Source organism: Sceloporus occidentalis, unplaced genomic scaffold (assembly GCF_023333645.1).
Source record: "Sceloporus occidentalis isolate IW3139 unplaced genomic scaffold, rSceOcc1.0.p SCAF_7, whole genome shotgun sequence".
Taxonomy (NCBI): Eukaryota; Metazoa; Chordata; class Lepidosauria; order Squamata; family Phrynosomatidae; genus Sceloporus; species Sceloporus occidentalis.
The window spans coordinates 17,933,841-17,951,456 of NW_028316987.1; the positions used below are offsets into that span (position 1 = coordinate 17,933,841).

The 17,616-nt window shown below is 41.2% G+C and overlaps 1 protein-coding gene across 1 annotated transcript in view; it reads left to right on the plus strand.

Annotated features, from left to right (window-relative positions):
* The window catches only part of ACE (angiotensin I converting enzyme), a 66,468-nt gene that overhangs the window by 32,969 nt on the left and 15,883 nt on the right, over nucleotides 1-17,616 (plus strand). Inside the window, exons 3-13 of the mRNA XM_089532219.1 lie at nucleotides 930-1,023; nucleotides 3,100-3,243; nucleotides 4,839-5,030; nucleotides 7,393-7,490; nucleotides 8,271-8,443; nucleotides 9,763-9,986; nucleotides 10,662-10,806; nucleotides 12,239-12,337; nucleotides 13,807-13,929; nucleotides 15,690-15,901; nucleotides 17,121-17,257. Coding sequence (XP_089388345.1) covers nucleotides 930-1,023; nucleotides 3,100-3,243; nucleotides 4,839-5,030; nucleotides 7,393-7,490; nucleotides 8,271-8,443; nucleotides 9,763-9,986; nucleotides 10,662-10,806; nucleotides 12,239-12,337; nucleotides 13,807-13,929; nucleotides 15,690-15,901; nucleotides 17,121-17,257 — 1,641 coding nt within the window. The remainder of the gene's footprint in view (nucleotides 1-929; nucleotides 1,024-3,099; nucleotides 3,244-4,838; nucleotides 5,031-7,392; nucleotides 7,491-8,270; nucleotides 8,444-9,762; nucleotides 9,987-10,661; nucleotides 10,807-12,238; nucleotides 12,338-13,806; nucleotides 13,930-15,689; nucleotides 15,902-17,120; nucleotides 17,258-17,616) is intronic.

The following is a 17,616-nucleotide window of genomic DNA, read 5'->3' on the forward strand; positions in this document are numbered from 1 at the left end:
CTTCATTACAAAACAGTTTTTTCTGACCCAACCCCAGAGACACCAAAGTATCATAATAAATTATACTTAAATATATAACCTTGTATATAACACAATAAGTATATATTTCCAGTAGCCTCCTTGTGTATCTTTGTTGTGGCCATAGGAGCCTGGGTGGTGCAGTGGTTAAATGCTGGTAATGTAGCCACAATGTTGTGATTTCGATCCCAGCCAAGGTTGACTTAGCTTTCCATCATTTCATAGGTCAGTAAAATGAGTTCCCATCCTGTTAGGGGCAACTGGCTTACTGAATGTAAACCTCTTAGAGAGTGCTGAGTTCACTATTAAGTGGTATAGAAATGAAAATGCTAAATGCTATAGAACAGCCATTCTTGGCTAACTGTTAAAAATATGATCGGTGGGGCAAGCACAGGTCACATGTTCTACCTGAAGGCTATTATTGTTGCCTGCTAGGGCCCCTCACTCTATCAGCATCCCCTCCAAACCCATTATTTGCTATGTGCCCCCTGCAGCCATGGAGGACAATTTTGCCACACCACTCTCCTCCTAAAATGATATTTTAGGTCTTGAAGAATCATTTTTTAAAATCAGTTTTTAAAACCAATCACTTCTGGTTTATTTTCTGTTTTGAAAATGCTTTGCTAGGACTAAAGCCGCCAAGGGCTAGGAACAAAAACATGGCAACATTAGCTCCCATACCCCCTATATTGTGCACAGGGCATTTAGAATAATTTGTTGTTTAAATTAAAAAATCAGGAGTTTGCAGGACAACCCTCTGAGGTCCAGTGCGCTGTGTGTGATTCCCCTAGACCTTCAGTAGTTGTCCATCTCTGTCTTATATTGTTGGGATCAGTCTCTCTAATGCAGGTAGAATTGGCAATTCTGGGATGATCACACTAACCTGTACTTTTTCTGTTTCCCCCCCAAAGTATAACACTATCTTGAGTGAGATGGACAACATCTACTCCACTGCCAAGGTGTGTCTACCAAACCAGAACTCCAACTGTTGGGCTCTAGAGCCAGGTATGCATCCTTCTATTTGCATATGGCTTCCCTCTTTGCCACCTCAATCTATTTGCATACTATCAAGTTCCTTTGAAACATGGTAGCATCCCAGGGTTATGATACAGGGAAGTACAAGGAAAGTATCTTTGTTGATGAGTAAGGTCTAAGTATTATGTGTGTATGTGCACATAACGTATACATTATAGTTACATTTTTAAAAAATCCTTGCATATTTGCATGATGTTGGAAAATAATTAACTTGGTAACTACCATGCTGCATTTAGCAAGATGTCTTGTTTCTTATTTCACATTTTATTTGTTCTTCAAGCATGAAAGAAATTGGACCCCCAAGAAAAATCTTGACATAGTTAGAGTTGAAGAGCCTAATTAATTTGGGGCCTTTTAAACTGGCCTCTTCTTTTTTGAGTTTCAGTCATTAATTTTGCATTCAATTTAAACCATAAAATTGTAGGCGCTAGAACAGAAAGATAACAACATTTTGAAAGCTTTGAAAAGCTTACAGCTCAAAATTGTCAAAAAAGTCAAATATCTTGTTTCCCAATTGGACAGAAAGGTACTGATGATAACATGCTGCTTCGCAGACTTACAGCTATAAATCATTAATAGCCCAAACTGGAGTAGGACCCATTCTTCCTGGACTATTATGCCAGGTAAATGTGAGCTTCTCATACCATCAGAAACATCACCCTTAAAATACAGTTAACCCATCAAAAGTCAGTCTAATATTCCAAGAATCCTAAAATAAAAAGATAGACTGGTAGTAAGGAAGTAATGAATGAGAAGTGTATATATGTTATGTATGTGGTTGAAGTTATTTGTGTATGTATTGAAGGTATTGTCTTGTTGTTTATATGTTATGAATGAATGATAAATGTTGATTTTTATATGTTTTTAAACTCTAATAAAATTACTTTTAAAAAAGTCAGTCTTATAGATTTCCCAACAGCTTGTATCTCCACTTCTTTTTAACTGCTCTGTGTTTTAACTGACATAAAACAATCTCCATCTAAGATATATATCTAAATGGAACTTCCTGATAACAACTAGTTTGTGTTTATAACAGAAAACAACATTACTGTACTTATCTTGCTTTTACGAGTAAAAGATCTGTAGTCTTACTGCAGGAGGATACACCTGCATGGATTTCAATTGCAACATTATAGAAAGCTCTTGCGGTTTAACAGCAGCTTTTTTGTTTGGCAGCCTGAATGCCCTTTCTCAACCGTAGGAGGTAATTGTCAACATATCCCCTAGACCAGGGTCCTTCTGAGTTCCATGGAGAGACACAGTACATTGTTCTATCACTTGATAGATATTAGTGAAATAACTCCATTGAGAGAACTTGAGGAGCCCTGTGACATATCTCCTGCTAAACCCAGGCTTCCTTCTTGACATTCTTGCTTTTGCTGCTTGCTTCCTCTTTCACCAGACACAGATGGAACATTTGAGCATACACTGGCCTTTCTCTCTACTTGCCAGTCCAGTGCATGATGCTTTATAGAAATAGGAGCTAATGGCCATGTTGGTGTTCTGCATTGTTGTATGCAGTGGCAAATGCTTAGATACAGAGAGGGAGGAGACAGCTAGGATGAATGATGTAGCACCAGTGAATTAGGCATGGGATTCAAGACCTAGTAGTGAGTCCAACCTTGAGGGTCAGGAAAGTTAGGAAACTCCCCTGCCAGGTAAATTAGGAGCTCTTGAAATAGGTTTTCCCAAAAAGCTATCCCCCCTGAGTTGAACTCTTTAGAGCAATGCGAAGCTCATGCTGCTCAGTTTCTGCTCCCCAGTGCATCAGATGAGAACAGATGGGGAAGTGACAAAGTCATCATCTTTAGTCCCAATAAGGCCTTTCTTTTTAAGGACCTTTACTCCTCAGCTGAGAGTAAGTGGTAGGTGTGCCATGAAGTCAAGAGACACAGAAGGGCTCCAACTTCCAGTAGCTGTTCAGGGTCCTGAAATCTAGTATCTATCTGACTGTCCTTCTTCATGCCCTGTGTCTAAATATGTGTGAACAGGACCTCAGGTTGAGTTCTGCCCACACATCATCACTTATGTTTCTTATACCCTCAGATATAACAGACATCATGGCGAACTCCCGCAGTTACAGAAAACTACTGTATGCTTGGGAAGGATGGCACAATTCGGCAGGCAATCCTCTAAGGCCCAAGTATGAGGAATTTGTTTCATTAAGCAATGAGGCGTATACAATGGATGGTGAGTTCCTTTTAAATATGACTTGGGATTGGAAATGGGGACTGGCAACTAATTGGATTAAACATCGGATGAGAGGAAAGATTGAAACAGCTGAGGCTACCTAAGGGCTGTGCAGACCTCCCCTAAGGGAAGACCTGCAGCCGCCTCCATTTTCGCCAGATTGGGGCCACAGCAACCGCACGCCATGGCCCTGATCTGGCCTTTGCAGGGTGCAAAAAGGAGCTGCAAATAGTGGCTCCTTTTTGCGCCCTGCAAAGGGCATGACAGTTGTGATGCTGTGGCATTATGACATTCCTTCAGTGCTGTATCATGTGGACACGCCAGAGGAGGGGTATGATGCTGCGCACTGTGTGGAGTGGCGCACAGCCTCATGCAGATTCAGAGTGTGTGTCATCTGGACGCTATGTTCCAACTCCACCCCCAAGCTGGCCTTTTAAGGCTGGTCTGCACAAGTCTGCACAGCCTAGGCAAAAAGGTTTCTAAGAGTGTCAGAAGACACTGTACAGTCATATGCTTTGTTGAATATATCCACTGTATGCCTGGTCCCAGCACATTTACTATCCCATCTTGAAAACACCCCAAGGAACGGTTAGAATCTGTCACTGCATCAAAGAAGTTCCAATTTACATCACGAAGATGTAAAATTATTTCATTGATTTCTCCTTTTGTATTTATTTTATTTATAACTCATCACTTTCCTTGTGGACTCAGTGGCTTACAACCATGTAAGGCTAAGAACCAATCCTAATTGTAAAAAGAAGAAGAAGTAAAAACAATTAATTAAAATATCCTATTGAAAAGACAACAAATGTAAAACAAAGTACAACACTATCAAAAGAGCCTTCCACAGCAACTGGTTAATAGCAAAAAGTCTGTATAAACAAAAGCATCTTTGCTTGCTGTGGAAAAGAAAGCAGAAAAGTAGGCCAGTCTAACCTCCTATGGAGGGAGTCTCACAGCCTGGGCATGGCTACTGAGAAGAAAACTCTCTCCCTTTTCTTCACCAAATGTGACTCCAAAGGTAGTGGGGCTGCTAAAAATCCTCTCCTCAGGATCCCAACATTCAGAAGGTTCATATAGGATGATATGGTCCTTCAGATAGTCTGTAGCTTTATATGGCATTTTAGGTCATGACCATTCACATTAACAAGTGACTTGATGAAGTGATTTAGGTATTAAGGCCACTTTCCCTTGCTTGTTCCCAATATGCTTATTTATGTTTAGCAATTATTTACTTTTTATAGCAGAGGAGGTTGTTAGCAACATCTGTGTCATCTGAATCGGGAATTTATATATACAGTACTGTAGGTTTTATTTCAGACTTTAAAGAAGCTAAGATTCTGAACCCTGTCTTCAAAATGGGTCCAATGCCTTGGACAACTCTTTATAAAGTTGGAACTATACCCCAGAGCAGATTTACTGCCATCTGACATGGGGGCTACTGGCGCAGTGGTTTGCAGTCAGCTATCCTGTGCCTCCAGAACACAGCAAGACAGAATTCAGATACACAAGCAAACATTGCAGGAGAGTCCAGGAGCAGAATTGTTCTCTATGGATGGGGTTTCCACCGAGTTTTGTTTTCTCTTTGCATGCAGGTTTCAAGGATACTGGTGCTTACTGGCGCTCATGGTATGACTCACCAACATTTGAAGATGATCTGGAAGAACTCTATCATCAGCTGGAGCCACTCTACCTAAATCTTCATGCTTTTGTTAGGAGGAAACTGTATGACTGGTATGGTCCCAAATATGTCAACCTGAAAGGACCCATTCCAGCACATTTATTCGGTAAGAAGGCAATAAGGGGGATAGAATGGAAATTATATTGGAAAGAACTGGGTGAACTTCTTTCTGGATGCATGAAAAGCCACAGAGCACTATATACAATGCTCTATATACGATGAAAAACTGGGGACCTCTGGAGTCATAGTGCCTAAAATAATGGGCAGCACCTGTTTAAGTGCTATTGAGGCACTTGGTATGGGATTTGAGGCAGTTCCAAATTACATCTGCAAAAAAGGGCTGAGAAACCATTCCTTAGAAAGTCATAAGAATTACAGTTTCTCAGATGAATGAAGTCCTTAGTGTGTTCCTGCTTTTATCTTTTTAAAGAGTAAAATTCTAGCCCTTGCATTTGGGGAGAAAAACTGAAAGCATATGGACTTAGGCTGAAATCCTTTTTCATGCTAGTGTAGTGTAAAACTGCATCAGTTTTCTTTTACTGAGGCCTGGGAAGGCAGCAACTGTCTGCTGGACAACTGACACAACAGACTTCTGGTGCTCCTGGCCAGTTAGTGATCATTTGGGTGGGAGATGGAACTGCACTAACCACCATCTGGCAGCCTTTGCACAGACAGGACGAAAAACATTTCACAAGGAGTACTGGATACCTTTTCTGTGTGATATATGAAAAGTACTCAAGCTGGTATAACCCCAATTATGCCAGTGTAAGGCCCAGGACAGACCACCGCAAAAGGGTGGCCTGGCGGCGGCCTGTTTCCCTCCAAGAAGATGCTGCATCCGCCAAACCGCACAGCATCCCTTCGGAGTAAAAAGAACCCAGAAAACCCGGATTCCTTTTCCGTCACCAGACGGTCGTCACAAGTGCGCCAATGGCACACTCGTGATGTATGTGACATGCAGATACGTGTATATGCTGCGTGTCGCTTACATCAAAATGGCTGCACCCATATGGATGGGATGCCGCCATTAGTCCACCACCGTGCCATGCTAGGGTTGGGGACCGTGCGGTTGGTGTGTGGTCCCTAACCATAGTATTAGCGGCAGCACGCGCTTTGGGATTGTCTGTCTCGTGCCAAGTCACCAAGAGGGCTCCAACCTCTGTCTTCTAAAATGCTCCTACTAAGAACCAATAATATGTGCATGCCTGAGGATTTTTGTAGTATATATGGCTGAGATCCTACATATCACATAATTCTTGCCTATGAGATAGTAGACCAAGTCTACAAAAGGTTATGTTACAACTTCTTTCGCACAGTTAATCTCAAAGGTGCAAGATCCTTTTGCATACATCTAGTTATACTTTCCAATGCTACCCAACAAAAATATCACCTTGTAAACAACACAGCCCTACTTGCAACAGGTTGTTGGGATGGGAAACAATACAGGCATGCCTAGTTATTTTTCTGTAGCCTGACATGCTGTGACAGGCATCCATAGCAACCCTCCTGGTGTCCTTGGAAGGGTTTTTTTTATATGAATGTCTTGCAGCATGACCAGGGTACAGGAAAACACCAGATGTGTTCCTATTGATTTCCCCACTCTCCAATAACATGGGAATGGCCATATAGGGAGACTGAACCTCTTACAATGTGAGTTTTTGGAGAACTTGGATCACTGTATGGTTGCAGTAGAACAAAAAGTGTATTGCAGTGGCCTAATTCTGACTTAACACCACCATTATCCACCAACACGATATCAATCATTGCTTCATTTTTTTATTGCATAACTTGCTTCTTTTTTTAAAAAAAAACATATTTAGCTTTACTTTCAAATGATTTATAGCAAGTTTCAACTTAATTTATCTCTGTTATCCTCAGAACAACTTCGAGAGGCAGATTAAGCCAAGGGAAAGTCCAAGACTATCTGAAATGTTTTATGGCTCAGAGCAGAACCATTTTATTTTCTCTAGTCAGGGTAAAATAGGTTGATGGTATCCAGTTTTGATGGACACATGACAAAAAGGGAAAGAGTTAAGAAGAAGGGATGTCACAAGAAATTGAACCTGAAGGTGATGGACTTCATTTTCCTCTGGGGAGAGATTTACAAGAACTTCAGAAGGGAGGTTTCCACTGGGAATACAACAGAAAAGAATGTTAAACTTGCTCTCCCTTTCCATCATGCAGAGACTCTGTAGGTGCTATTTACATAGGAAATAAAGCATATTGATGCATTCACACAATTATTGAGATCTAGTTTGCCCTATATTTTGCAGGAGAAACCTTTTCTTTTATCTTGATCCAGCAGCATTGAGAAAGACAAACACGTTCTTCTTCCTTATCCCAAATGTGGAAAACTGAAAAACAGACTTGGCCTGCAGTCTTACACCAGAGGTCATCAAGTCTCAGAGTCTGTGGTGAGAAGCCCAGATCTGGTTACTAACTGAGCTGTCCTGCTTTGCCTCCTGCAGGTAACATGTGGGCCCAGCAGTGGAACAACATTTATGATATGATGGTCCCTTTCCCAAATAAACCTAATCTGGATGTCACCAGCACCATGCAGCAACAAGTAAGAGCATCTGTGTTGCAAATGTATACATTTTCCTCTATTTGTCTTGCTGCTAAGATTGTGGATGAAAACATGCACATCTCTAAACACCACTGTAAAGAGTATATCTGTCATCCTGTAATGGGTTACTCAGTTGTTCTCTGGGCAAGTATTGGGGAAATAATATGATTACTGATTCATCTAACAACATCCAAAGACAAGCCACTTATGTATAACTAAAATAGGTAAATGAGCCACAGCTGTTCCAATATAGTTTCTGCACTGAATACATTCATAAACTTTCATCACAGCCTGATGAGCAAATGCATTTGACATAGTTTCTGCCTTCCAAGGGCTGATTCCTACATTACATTTTCAGATGTATAGATCCTTGCTTCCATGTAGTTTGCAATGTAGGAATGGTTGGGGCAGTTTTCACTTTTGGTTTGAATAAACATGCTGCGGGCATGGTTTCTGCTTTCATCTCAAGACTTGTGTTATGAAATGAGAAATTACGCTGCCACAACTATTCTCATCATACAAAATACATGAATCTTCACACAGGAATCAACTCTTACTCTACATAGTGTAAGTGGTCTTAGGAGCCTTTCGTTTCAAGAAGTATCTCCTTCACTTCTCTTTTGTCCCACTGAGACAGTTGTCTCTAGCACTCAAGCATCAAATGCTCCTGTTGTTATCTATTATGGGAATACTTGAGTGAGCTGGAACCAGTCTCCAAGATCAGTCTCCACCAAACATTTGTGCTATCTAATGCTGCGGATGGGTCCTTGCCTTTCCTAGAATTGGACCGTAACACACATGTTCCGGGTGTCGGAGGAGTTCTTCACCTCGCTTGGCATGCTTGGAATGCCACCTGAATTCTGGGAGAAATCCATGCTGGAGAAGCCAACAGATGGGCGGGAGGTGGTGTGCCATGCATCGGCATGGGACTTCTTCAATCGCAAAGACTTCAGGTGCATACTGCATATGACAGGGCCTTGCCTAAAAAAGGAAACCAAAGCCCTTGTTGGCACTGAGACCAATGAAGTGGGTTTGGGTTTTTAGGGAACAAAAAGATTTACACACCTTCCTGGTTTCTGGCCATCTTCAGGGGCATTTTCATCTCATGCTTGGTTAAAAAAAATGCAACCAAAATTTGAGATTGAAGGGATCAATACTTTAAATAGATGCTTAAACAATCCAAGTTTTATTGTTAGTACCAACATCTGATTCAATTTAAATGGAAGATCTGCTGCTTCTCCTAGTTGTGGAAGTGTCCAGAATACTACCATCTTGGCTAAAGGACGTGTTACGTTCCTGATGCAACCTGTAGGATGTCTAGTTTATTTTTTATACTTCAGTATGTGTCTGTGTGTTGCATGTGTGTATACCTTCTTGCAAATGGCAACATCAAAGTTACTACAGATGGCAACTTCTGAATAACATGCTTATGTGGCCATGGGGTATTTTCAGTGGAGAAACCAAAATAATATGAGTTTTTCTCATGTATCCAAGGACTGAGCCCTGGTGCAGAAAGTAGGTTTGGGGGGCCCAGTTCCTAAGGATTAGCATTAAGTTATGTGCTCTTACTCTCTGCTTGATCCTCAGAGCATATAAATAGGCATAGCCTGAATTTTATATTCGGGGTGTAAGTAAGTAAGAGGTGGGTTGTTTTTTTCCTGTCACGGAGTGCGTTCCCTTACAGTTAATCTCTTTGAGGCCATAAGGCATCTGTGGATGGGACCAGAGCCTAAAATTTCAATCTCTTTCTACCATTTTCTCTCTTCTCCTCACCCCACCCCTGCCACCGAAAGGGCTGCTAGGAGAGGATGTGAGCATGTCAGGAGTCTGAACTGATCTCTTGCAAGGTGCTTTCTAATTTGATTATATGAATTTGTCCCATTTGCCCACCTCATTAATGAAATGCTTCTCAATATTAATGATATACATTTGTTTTTAAGCCTGTTTTTATGGTACATCTTCTCCAAGGAACCTTGGGAACTACATTTTTGCAAGAGTACTGAAAATCTTTGGACTTCTCACAGATCTTCTATGGGCCAGTGTTCCTACGAGAAAAGTTATGAAAGTTTAAACAATTCAAATCTTCCCTCAGCAAGAGAGTTTCTTTTTCACACCTTCTGAGGGCTGTCAGATCATTCTCTATAGATAAACAGAGAGCAGAAAAAAAGAACAAATCCCACTTCTAGTCAGCCATACAGATGCCCTATGGACACACTTAATGCCCATGACACAACCTCCCTACAGACTCATCTTCCCATTCCCTACTCCACAGGATAAAACAGTGCACAACCATCACCATGGAGCAGCTCTTCACAGTACACCATGAAATGGGGCATGTTGAATACTATCTTCAGTATAAGGACCAACCTGTCACATTCCGGAGTGGGGCCAACCCTGGCTTTCATGAAGCCATTGGGGATGTTATGAGCTTATCCGTCTCTACCCCTGCCCACCTCAAGAAAATTGGTTTGCTCAGTGAAATCACCGAAGATGCAGGTATGGATGAGTGACACAGACATCTTGAGCAAGTGTGATGGAGGGAAATGGTGAATGGGTAGAATAGTCAATAGGGATGATGGGATTTCTCTCAAGTGTCAGGTTGAGAGGTCAAGTGTCCAGACCAATTATGAGCTGCCCACAAAATGGACTTTACTTATTTTCCCACAATCCACATCTTCTAGGCTTCACGAAATCAGTGCAGCTACAGGTGAAATCAGCTATTTTAGTAATTTCAGTTAAATACTAGGTTTGTCTCACTCCAAGAATTCCTTGCAAGTAGAAACTGCACATCTGTTTCCCCTGAGACAATCCAGAAAATAGCTTTGTGCAAATTCATTGTGACTGCTACCCTCCTTTGGGAGGAGACGGGATTTCCTATAAGAACAGGTGATTGAGGGTTTTTTGTTGTTGTTGTCTCCTGAGGCTTGTGTGTCCATAGGCCACTAGTCTTCACACATAATTTACTCTGTAGATAACTGCTTTTAATCTGTGGCACACCATCACTGGTTCTTAGTAGATTTAGCTATACTGGCTGGAGAATTCCTTTTATTCCAGCTCTTCTTTGCCACTGCTACCCAATGTGTTGTGGTAGCTCCGTCTAGTAGAAGGCTCTCTGTAGACTTTAGATCCCAGGGATTCCTTCTTTTTTAAACTTGTCTTTGTCCCTTACAGAGAGTGACATCAATTACCTGCTCAAAATGGCTCTGGAAAAAATTGCATTTCTTCCTTTTGGTTACCTGATAGACCAGTGGCGATGGAACGTTTTCAATGGGCGCACCCCTCCCAGCCGCTACAATTATGATTGGTGGTACCTGAGGTAAAGGCCTCCTTGGCATGGCAGTATGCTGTGTGGAGGAAAGTTGTGACATTGGTGAAAGTGTGCAATTATGTCATGAATCTTAAATCAATTTTCACCAAGCTGGTGCTCTTTTAGATGTGCTAGTCTAAAGCTATTATCAATACCGATCTAGGGATGTGATAGTCCAGTACATCTGGAGGGCACCAGTTTGTGGAGGGCTGGTCTATACTCTGTCCAAGTGGAAGGGTTCTGCAACCTGATTTCATATGATAAGACTTAATTTAAAAATGGGAAAAAATCCATGTTATTTGGGGAACCAGACATCTTTTCAATGTCTGTTTAATGTATTTCTGAGAATATCTCTGTCTGTGACATTTTTGAGAAGAGAGAGAGGCTTATGAATGAGTGTTTGCACACACGCACATAAAGGCAGGCAGAAAAATTCTGGGAATAGATGAGGAGTTGGATAAGGGGGGATAGTTTATTTGAAGTAATAAATAAATACAGGTACCCATGCATTAACAGCCACCATGATGTAGTGATCTGAGTGTTGAACTAGACCTCTGGGAGACTAGGACTTGTTACAGACTGCCAAAATAAAGCTGCTTCGGGTCTCTTTAGAGGTATGCTATTTAAATGATGCATGGGCCCTAAGAGTCCAGAGGTCGCGCCAAAGCCACACTCCATTCCTAAGCACTGGAGTGCAGCTTTGGTGCAGCTTCCGGATTCTTCGGATGCATGCATCATTTAAATCGCATACCTCCAAAGAGATCCGAAGCAGCTTTATTTTGGTAGTCTGTAACAGGCCTAGGATTCAGATCTCTACTCAGCTACAGAAATCCATTCGGTGGCTTTGAGCATGTCACACTGTCTCTGCCTTAGAAGAAGGCAATGGCAAACCTTCGGTGAATCAAGTCTTGCCAAGAAAACTCTATGATACAGTTTCCATAAATCAGAGACAATTTAAAAACACATAGCTACAACAGTAACAACAATTGGTACAATGGATTGATTATTAAAAATGAATAATAATAATAATAATAATAATAATAATAGGTTTCATTTTTTTCCTTTCTTCTTACCATTTTATTTTATTTCAGTTTTTCTTGCCTGCACTTTTGAGAGCAAAACCAGCCATAGTGCTGATGATAGAGTGAAAACTCTGGGTTCTTTCCCATATTCTTCCTGTTATGCTAATAATAGTAGCATGCCACTATATTGCGCATTGCACACACATAGCCAATACTGTGGGTGCACAACAATGCATAATATAATCTCAGGAAAAGAAGGGGAACCAAGATATAAGATAGTTGTTTCTGGTAGCATCTCTATTACAAAATGTCCTCCCTAGATCTTTCTAAAGTCTAAATTTAGAGTCTGAATAATTTATAGTTAGATGTCTGCTAATTCTGTCAATTTCTTCTTTGTTCACATGGCCAACTTTTTTCAGAACAAAGTACCAGGGGATTTGCCCTCCTGTTGCAAGAAATGAAACAAACTTTGACCCTGGTGCTAAATATCACATCCCTGGCAACACACCTTATATCAGGTACTGGGAATTGGCAGAATTGGGAAATAGGAGAAGAGTAAAAATGATATGGGGAGCTTTATTGCATTGCATGGAAAGAGGCTTATTCATGGTTTGATTAGTCATCTGGTGAGGGGATGACAGCAGTACTCTGCAGAACTGAAATAAGTTGCTGACAAACAAATTTGTGATTGTACACAAATTCTGCCTAGGTTAGGTGTTCCAGATTCTTAAAAACGTCAGTTAGTCAGAAATAGGAAGACTCTGGACCAATTGTGGGTTGCCCACACAACAGATTTCACTTACTTTCCCACAATCCCCATCTTCTAGGCTTCATGAAATCAGTGCAGCTACAGGAGTCTTAAACTGACCATGTATGATTCACAGGTCAGGTACTACTTATGGTTTGGGGAAACCATGCACAGCAGTAATTATATACTGTGGAGCTAATGTCCTCTGGGTCTAGTAGAGTCACCAGAGACAAAGCCAAGAGATTATCTGAAGCAAAGCTAACTACATCTACAGTAGTTTCCTAACCAGTGCCCTCCCTTGCCTTGCCCATCTGGAAGAGATAGAAGAGGGCTGGAGGTTAGGTGAATAGCTGTCTTGGGTCCCTTTGAGAGCCAAGGTTGGAGAAAGGAGGGATAGAAGATAGATGGATGGATAGATAGATAGATAGATAGATAGATAGATAGATATGCCTCCCATCTGCCCAAATATTAGGATCACCCTTGGAAATAAAGAAATCTGTGTGGCCTTGACTACATATTAAGGTGCTGAAATTGAGTTGCTGTATTTCTAGTCCTTAAGACCAAATAATTCAAATATGTATTTTATTTGTAGCAGTCCCACCAGAGTGAAGTATGGCTCACAATGTGAAGTCGAAGGCTTTCATGGCCAGCATCCATAGTTTTTTGTGGGTTTTTCTGGCTATGTGGCCATGTTCTAGAAGAGTTTCTTCCTGACATTTTGCCAGCATCTGTGACTGGCAACCCACAAAAAAACTATGGCTCACAATTCTGAGCCATATTCTCCAACTGCACACAATTGATCCCTTTTATCTTTCAGCTTCTCTAACCGTATCTTTATTTTCCCAACGACCTCTCCCACATTGCTCATTTCAGGGGGCATATGCCATATCCTTAATACAGAGTAAGCCCTACGTGCTTTGCTTTTGCCTTCATGAATACATAGATTAGTGGAGATTCAAATCTTGTTGCCAGTGTTACATGTGAAATTGGGTTTGTAAAATTTCCATTCAGATTAATTAACATGGAAAGCAAGAGTGGTGTGGTCTCTGTTTCTCATAATCAGTTCTTAATTCCACTCTCTTCAGTAGTCAGAGAATTATTAAGCAATGCACTGTTCCTATTCTGCCTTCAAAAGTTGAATCTTTTTCAAGATGGAGGTATTTTCATTGACATTACAGTTACTGTATTTTTCTCTGCAAAAGAATTGATGGGCACAATTTTTTCTTTTGTTTTGGTTAGGTACTTTGTTAGTTTCATCCTACAGTTCCAGTTTCACAAGGCTCTTTGCCAAGCTGCCAACCACACTGGGCCTCTTCATACCTGTGACATCTACCAATCCACAGAAGCTGGAAAGAAGCTCAGGTGAAAGCAGAAACAGGGAAATGACAAGGACTGGAGTTCTATTTAAATGGCGACAGATGCCAACAAATTGAATAAGGATTCTTACCATAGTGGCATTTTTATTTCCTGCTACTTCAGTGTGGCAGTAAGAGTGTATGACTATGAAATGCATTTAAAAAAGAAAAAAGAGGAGGGCTGTGGCTGAAAGCAGTGATTAGATTAGTGGCTCCTTGGCTTAGTCTAAATGCCAAAGGGTGACTGAACATCAGTCTAAAGCTAATGCACAACTAACATGTGCAAATATGCAAAGATGAAAAGGTACAGTAAAGAGTGTTGTCACCCCACTCTCTAATGGTAGGACTTCATGAAAAGAATAGTTATCCTTTCACAAGAAGACAGATCTCAAAAATTCTGAGAGCTCAACCTAATGTAATTAGATTCCCCACATTCATTACATGGTTTGTTCACTTCCAATAACCATATCATGCAGAGCATGGTGTGCCATGGGCAAAGATATCCACAAAATAAGCACTTGCAAGACAACTATCTCCAAATGTCTCTAGGCCAGACATCCCTGGGTCAGAGCCAAGTATGAAGTAGCTCTGACCAAAACATCACCTGACAGATCTGTTCTTCAGTTAATGGACCCTAATGAGATAGTGGCATTGGTAGTGGGGTTGTCAGTTGACATAAGGACCATGTACTTTTAATGGTTGTGTAGACGAGTGAATTTCAGTAGGTGTTGCTTCCTGAAATTTATTTTTTTGCACAGCTGTCAAAGGTATAGGAGCCCTGTTCCTAATTTCATCTGGCAACACTATGTGGTGACAGCAGTGCTACAAATAGTACTGAGTAGCTAAGAGCAGCTATATTAATTTCTCATGATGGCACAGTGTCATGCTCCATTGGAGATACTGTACAAAATTAAAAGGGAAGGTAAACCCAGCAATGTGCAATAATACAGGGAAGAGGTAGGAGATAACGGGTGACTGCTACCCAAGGATGCCTAATAATAATAATAATAATTATTATTATTATTATTATTATTATTTATAGCCCGCCCAATCACAAGGAATCCGGGCGGGTTACAGCAATAAAAATACAAATAATACAATAAAATATAATGAAATAAGATAAAAGAGAGTGACATAAATCACAGAATTCACAGCTAGTCCTAATGGAACTGGGCCTGTCTTTTTCACTCCCTCCTAGGTCTGATGATGACAGTAGGTACGGAGGGAGGGTTCTTCTTCTGGTGGCGCAGTGGTTAAATGCCTGTACTGCAGCCATTCACTCAAAACCAGAAGGTTGCGAGTTCAAGACCAGCAAAAGGGCCCAAGCTCGACTCAGGCTTGCATCCTTCCGAGGAGGGAGCTAAAATGAGTACCCAGACTGTTGGGGGAAAATTAGCTTACTTGCTAATTAGCTTACTTGCTGTTCACCGCTATGATCTTTGGAATAGCGGTATATAAATAAAACATATTATTATTATTATTAATTAATTTTAATGTAATTCTTCTCATTAAATTTAAGATGCTTCTGATGACCTTAGTTCTGTTGTTTGGCTGCTGGATGCTTTGGCAGATGTGGTGAGAAAAAAAGAAGAATGAAATGCCTCCTCAACCCCCATATATAGTGGAGGATATGGGATACACAGAGAGGAAGATTGAAAGTGTAGGGTATAGAGATTGGAGATGTAGCGTCTTGAGGATCTTCCAAAATCGGTATCAACATGCATAGCTGGGTCTATATCACTGTCCTTCTGTTTGTCTTTACTACAGTGAGGCATTGAGGACTGGATCTTCCCAGCCCTGGCAGGATATTCTTCAACAACTCACTGGCACAAACAAGATGGATGCTACACCACTACTGGAATATTTCAGCCCTGTTACTTTATGGCTGCAAGAACAGAACAGGCAAACTAATGAAACACTGGGCTGGCCAGACTTTGAGTGGCGTCCTCCTATCCCAGAGGGCTACCCAGAAGGCCTTGGTAAAGTTTTCAAGGAACAAAATAATGAGGGGAGGCCCATGGGAGGGTAGACTGAACATAAATACTGATGCTTGGGCTCTAGCTGCTTTTAAAGAGAAAGGGCCTATAGAAAAGGTAGAAGAGCCACTATCTCTCTACATGCCATTGCTCTTGGAAAATTATGAGAGGATATAGCTGATGTTCTGGTTTCCAGTAGTTCATAGGAAGGGAAGTAGCTTCTTCTGTTAAAAGGGTCCTGCTGACAAAGGAAAAGGAACCCAATATTCTCTTCATTTCCAGTCTCCTCAAAATGGTGGAGCAAATTTCAGTTCTAGAGCTGGCAGCCACAATTTTGCTCCTTTCAATGCCTGCTCTTTTTGTCATGTGTGACACCATTAATGCTGAGGTGCCACTGGAAAGGGGCAGGCAGGAACCTCCAAAGCAGAGTTTAAAAAAACTTACTGCCCCCCATCTGTTGCTGAATGACATCTCTGATCATTCCTGATGGTTGGCTATGCTGGCTAGTGCTGCTGGAAATTGGTCCAGCAATATCTGGAGAGCCACCAATTCCTCTGCCCTACCTGAGATGTAGCTTGAAGTTACTGTTAGTTGCTGGTTCCAAAGGATGGATGTAGTCTCTATCTACAAATCCACATAAAGCCAGTCATCCTTTCTGCCAATAGAATTCCATGCCCATGATGCAACAGATAAATTGGAAGGTAGCTTTAGCTGCTGTTGATTGGCTGAATAGTGAATTCCAGAATGTAAGTCTCTTCACTTGTATGTTCATTTTAACCTCCCAATGAGCAAAGGCAGATGCTCAACCATTACCTATTTACCACTCCTTGGCTGGCTCCTCCTTACATTTCTCTTTAAGGGGACAGGGACGCCAGAAACTGGAGCTGGCTCAGGTGTGTGTGTGGAGTTATCAGGCCTCTGCCCTGGCATATGCTTTAGAGATTTGTGCTAGGAATGAAGAAAAGGGCCTCTGAACATGTTCAGAATGTATTTTCTTCTCCACTGAGTAACTCACAATTCTTAGGTGAGCGAGGGAGGGAGTGGTTCCAACATAGAGGTGTAACTCCTACATAGACTAGGACCATGTTTAGCTCTCATTTTAGAGATTAGGTGCCTGTAGTTGCCATGCTGGACCAAATGAAACAAGACGTGGAGGGAGGTTAATCCCCCTATGTTTTCCAGTATTGTATTTTTCTCCATCTCCCAATTTAACCTCTTCCAGATAAAGTAACTGATGAAGCAGCGGCTGAAAAATTCATAGAAGAATACAACAGCACAGCTGAAGTGGTATGGAATGCTTACACCGAGGCTTCTTGGGCATACAATGTCAACATCACAGAACACAACAAAAAGATCATGGTAGGAAAACTAACACTTTCGGGTTACAATTTCAGGGATTGTCTGAAAGAAGCAGGCAGAAGAGGTGGTGTTACAGACTTGGGGTGTCCTAGGTTCCTTTTTATTTCAGATTGGCAGCTCCTGGTACCATCCAATGTAAACTACATATGGAATTGTAATTGACTTTCTACACTTCTGAAAGCATAGGGCATTTTGAACATTTGCACCTCTCAAATCTGCGCTAGTGAACATGGCGTAGCTATATGGGTGGGGATGAAATATTTGCCCATCATTTTAAAATCCTTTTTTAATTTTAGCACTATTGTAGCACATTTTTAATTTTGGGACTAAAGTTATTTCAGTAAAGAAGAAAGAGAAGA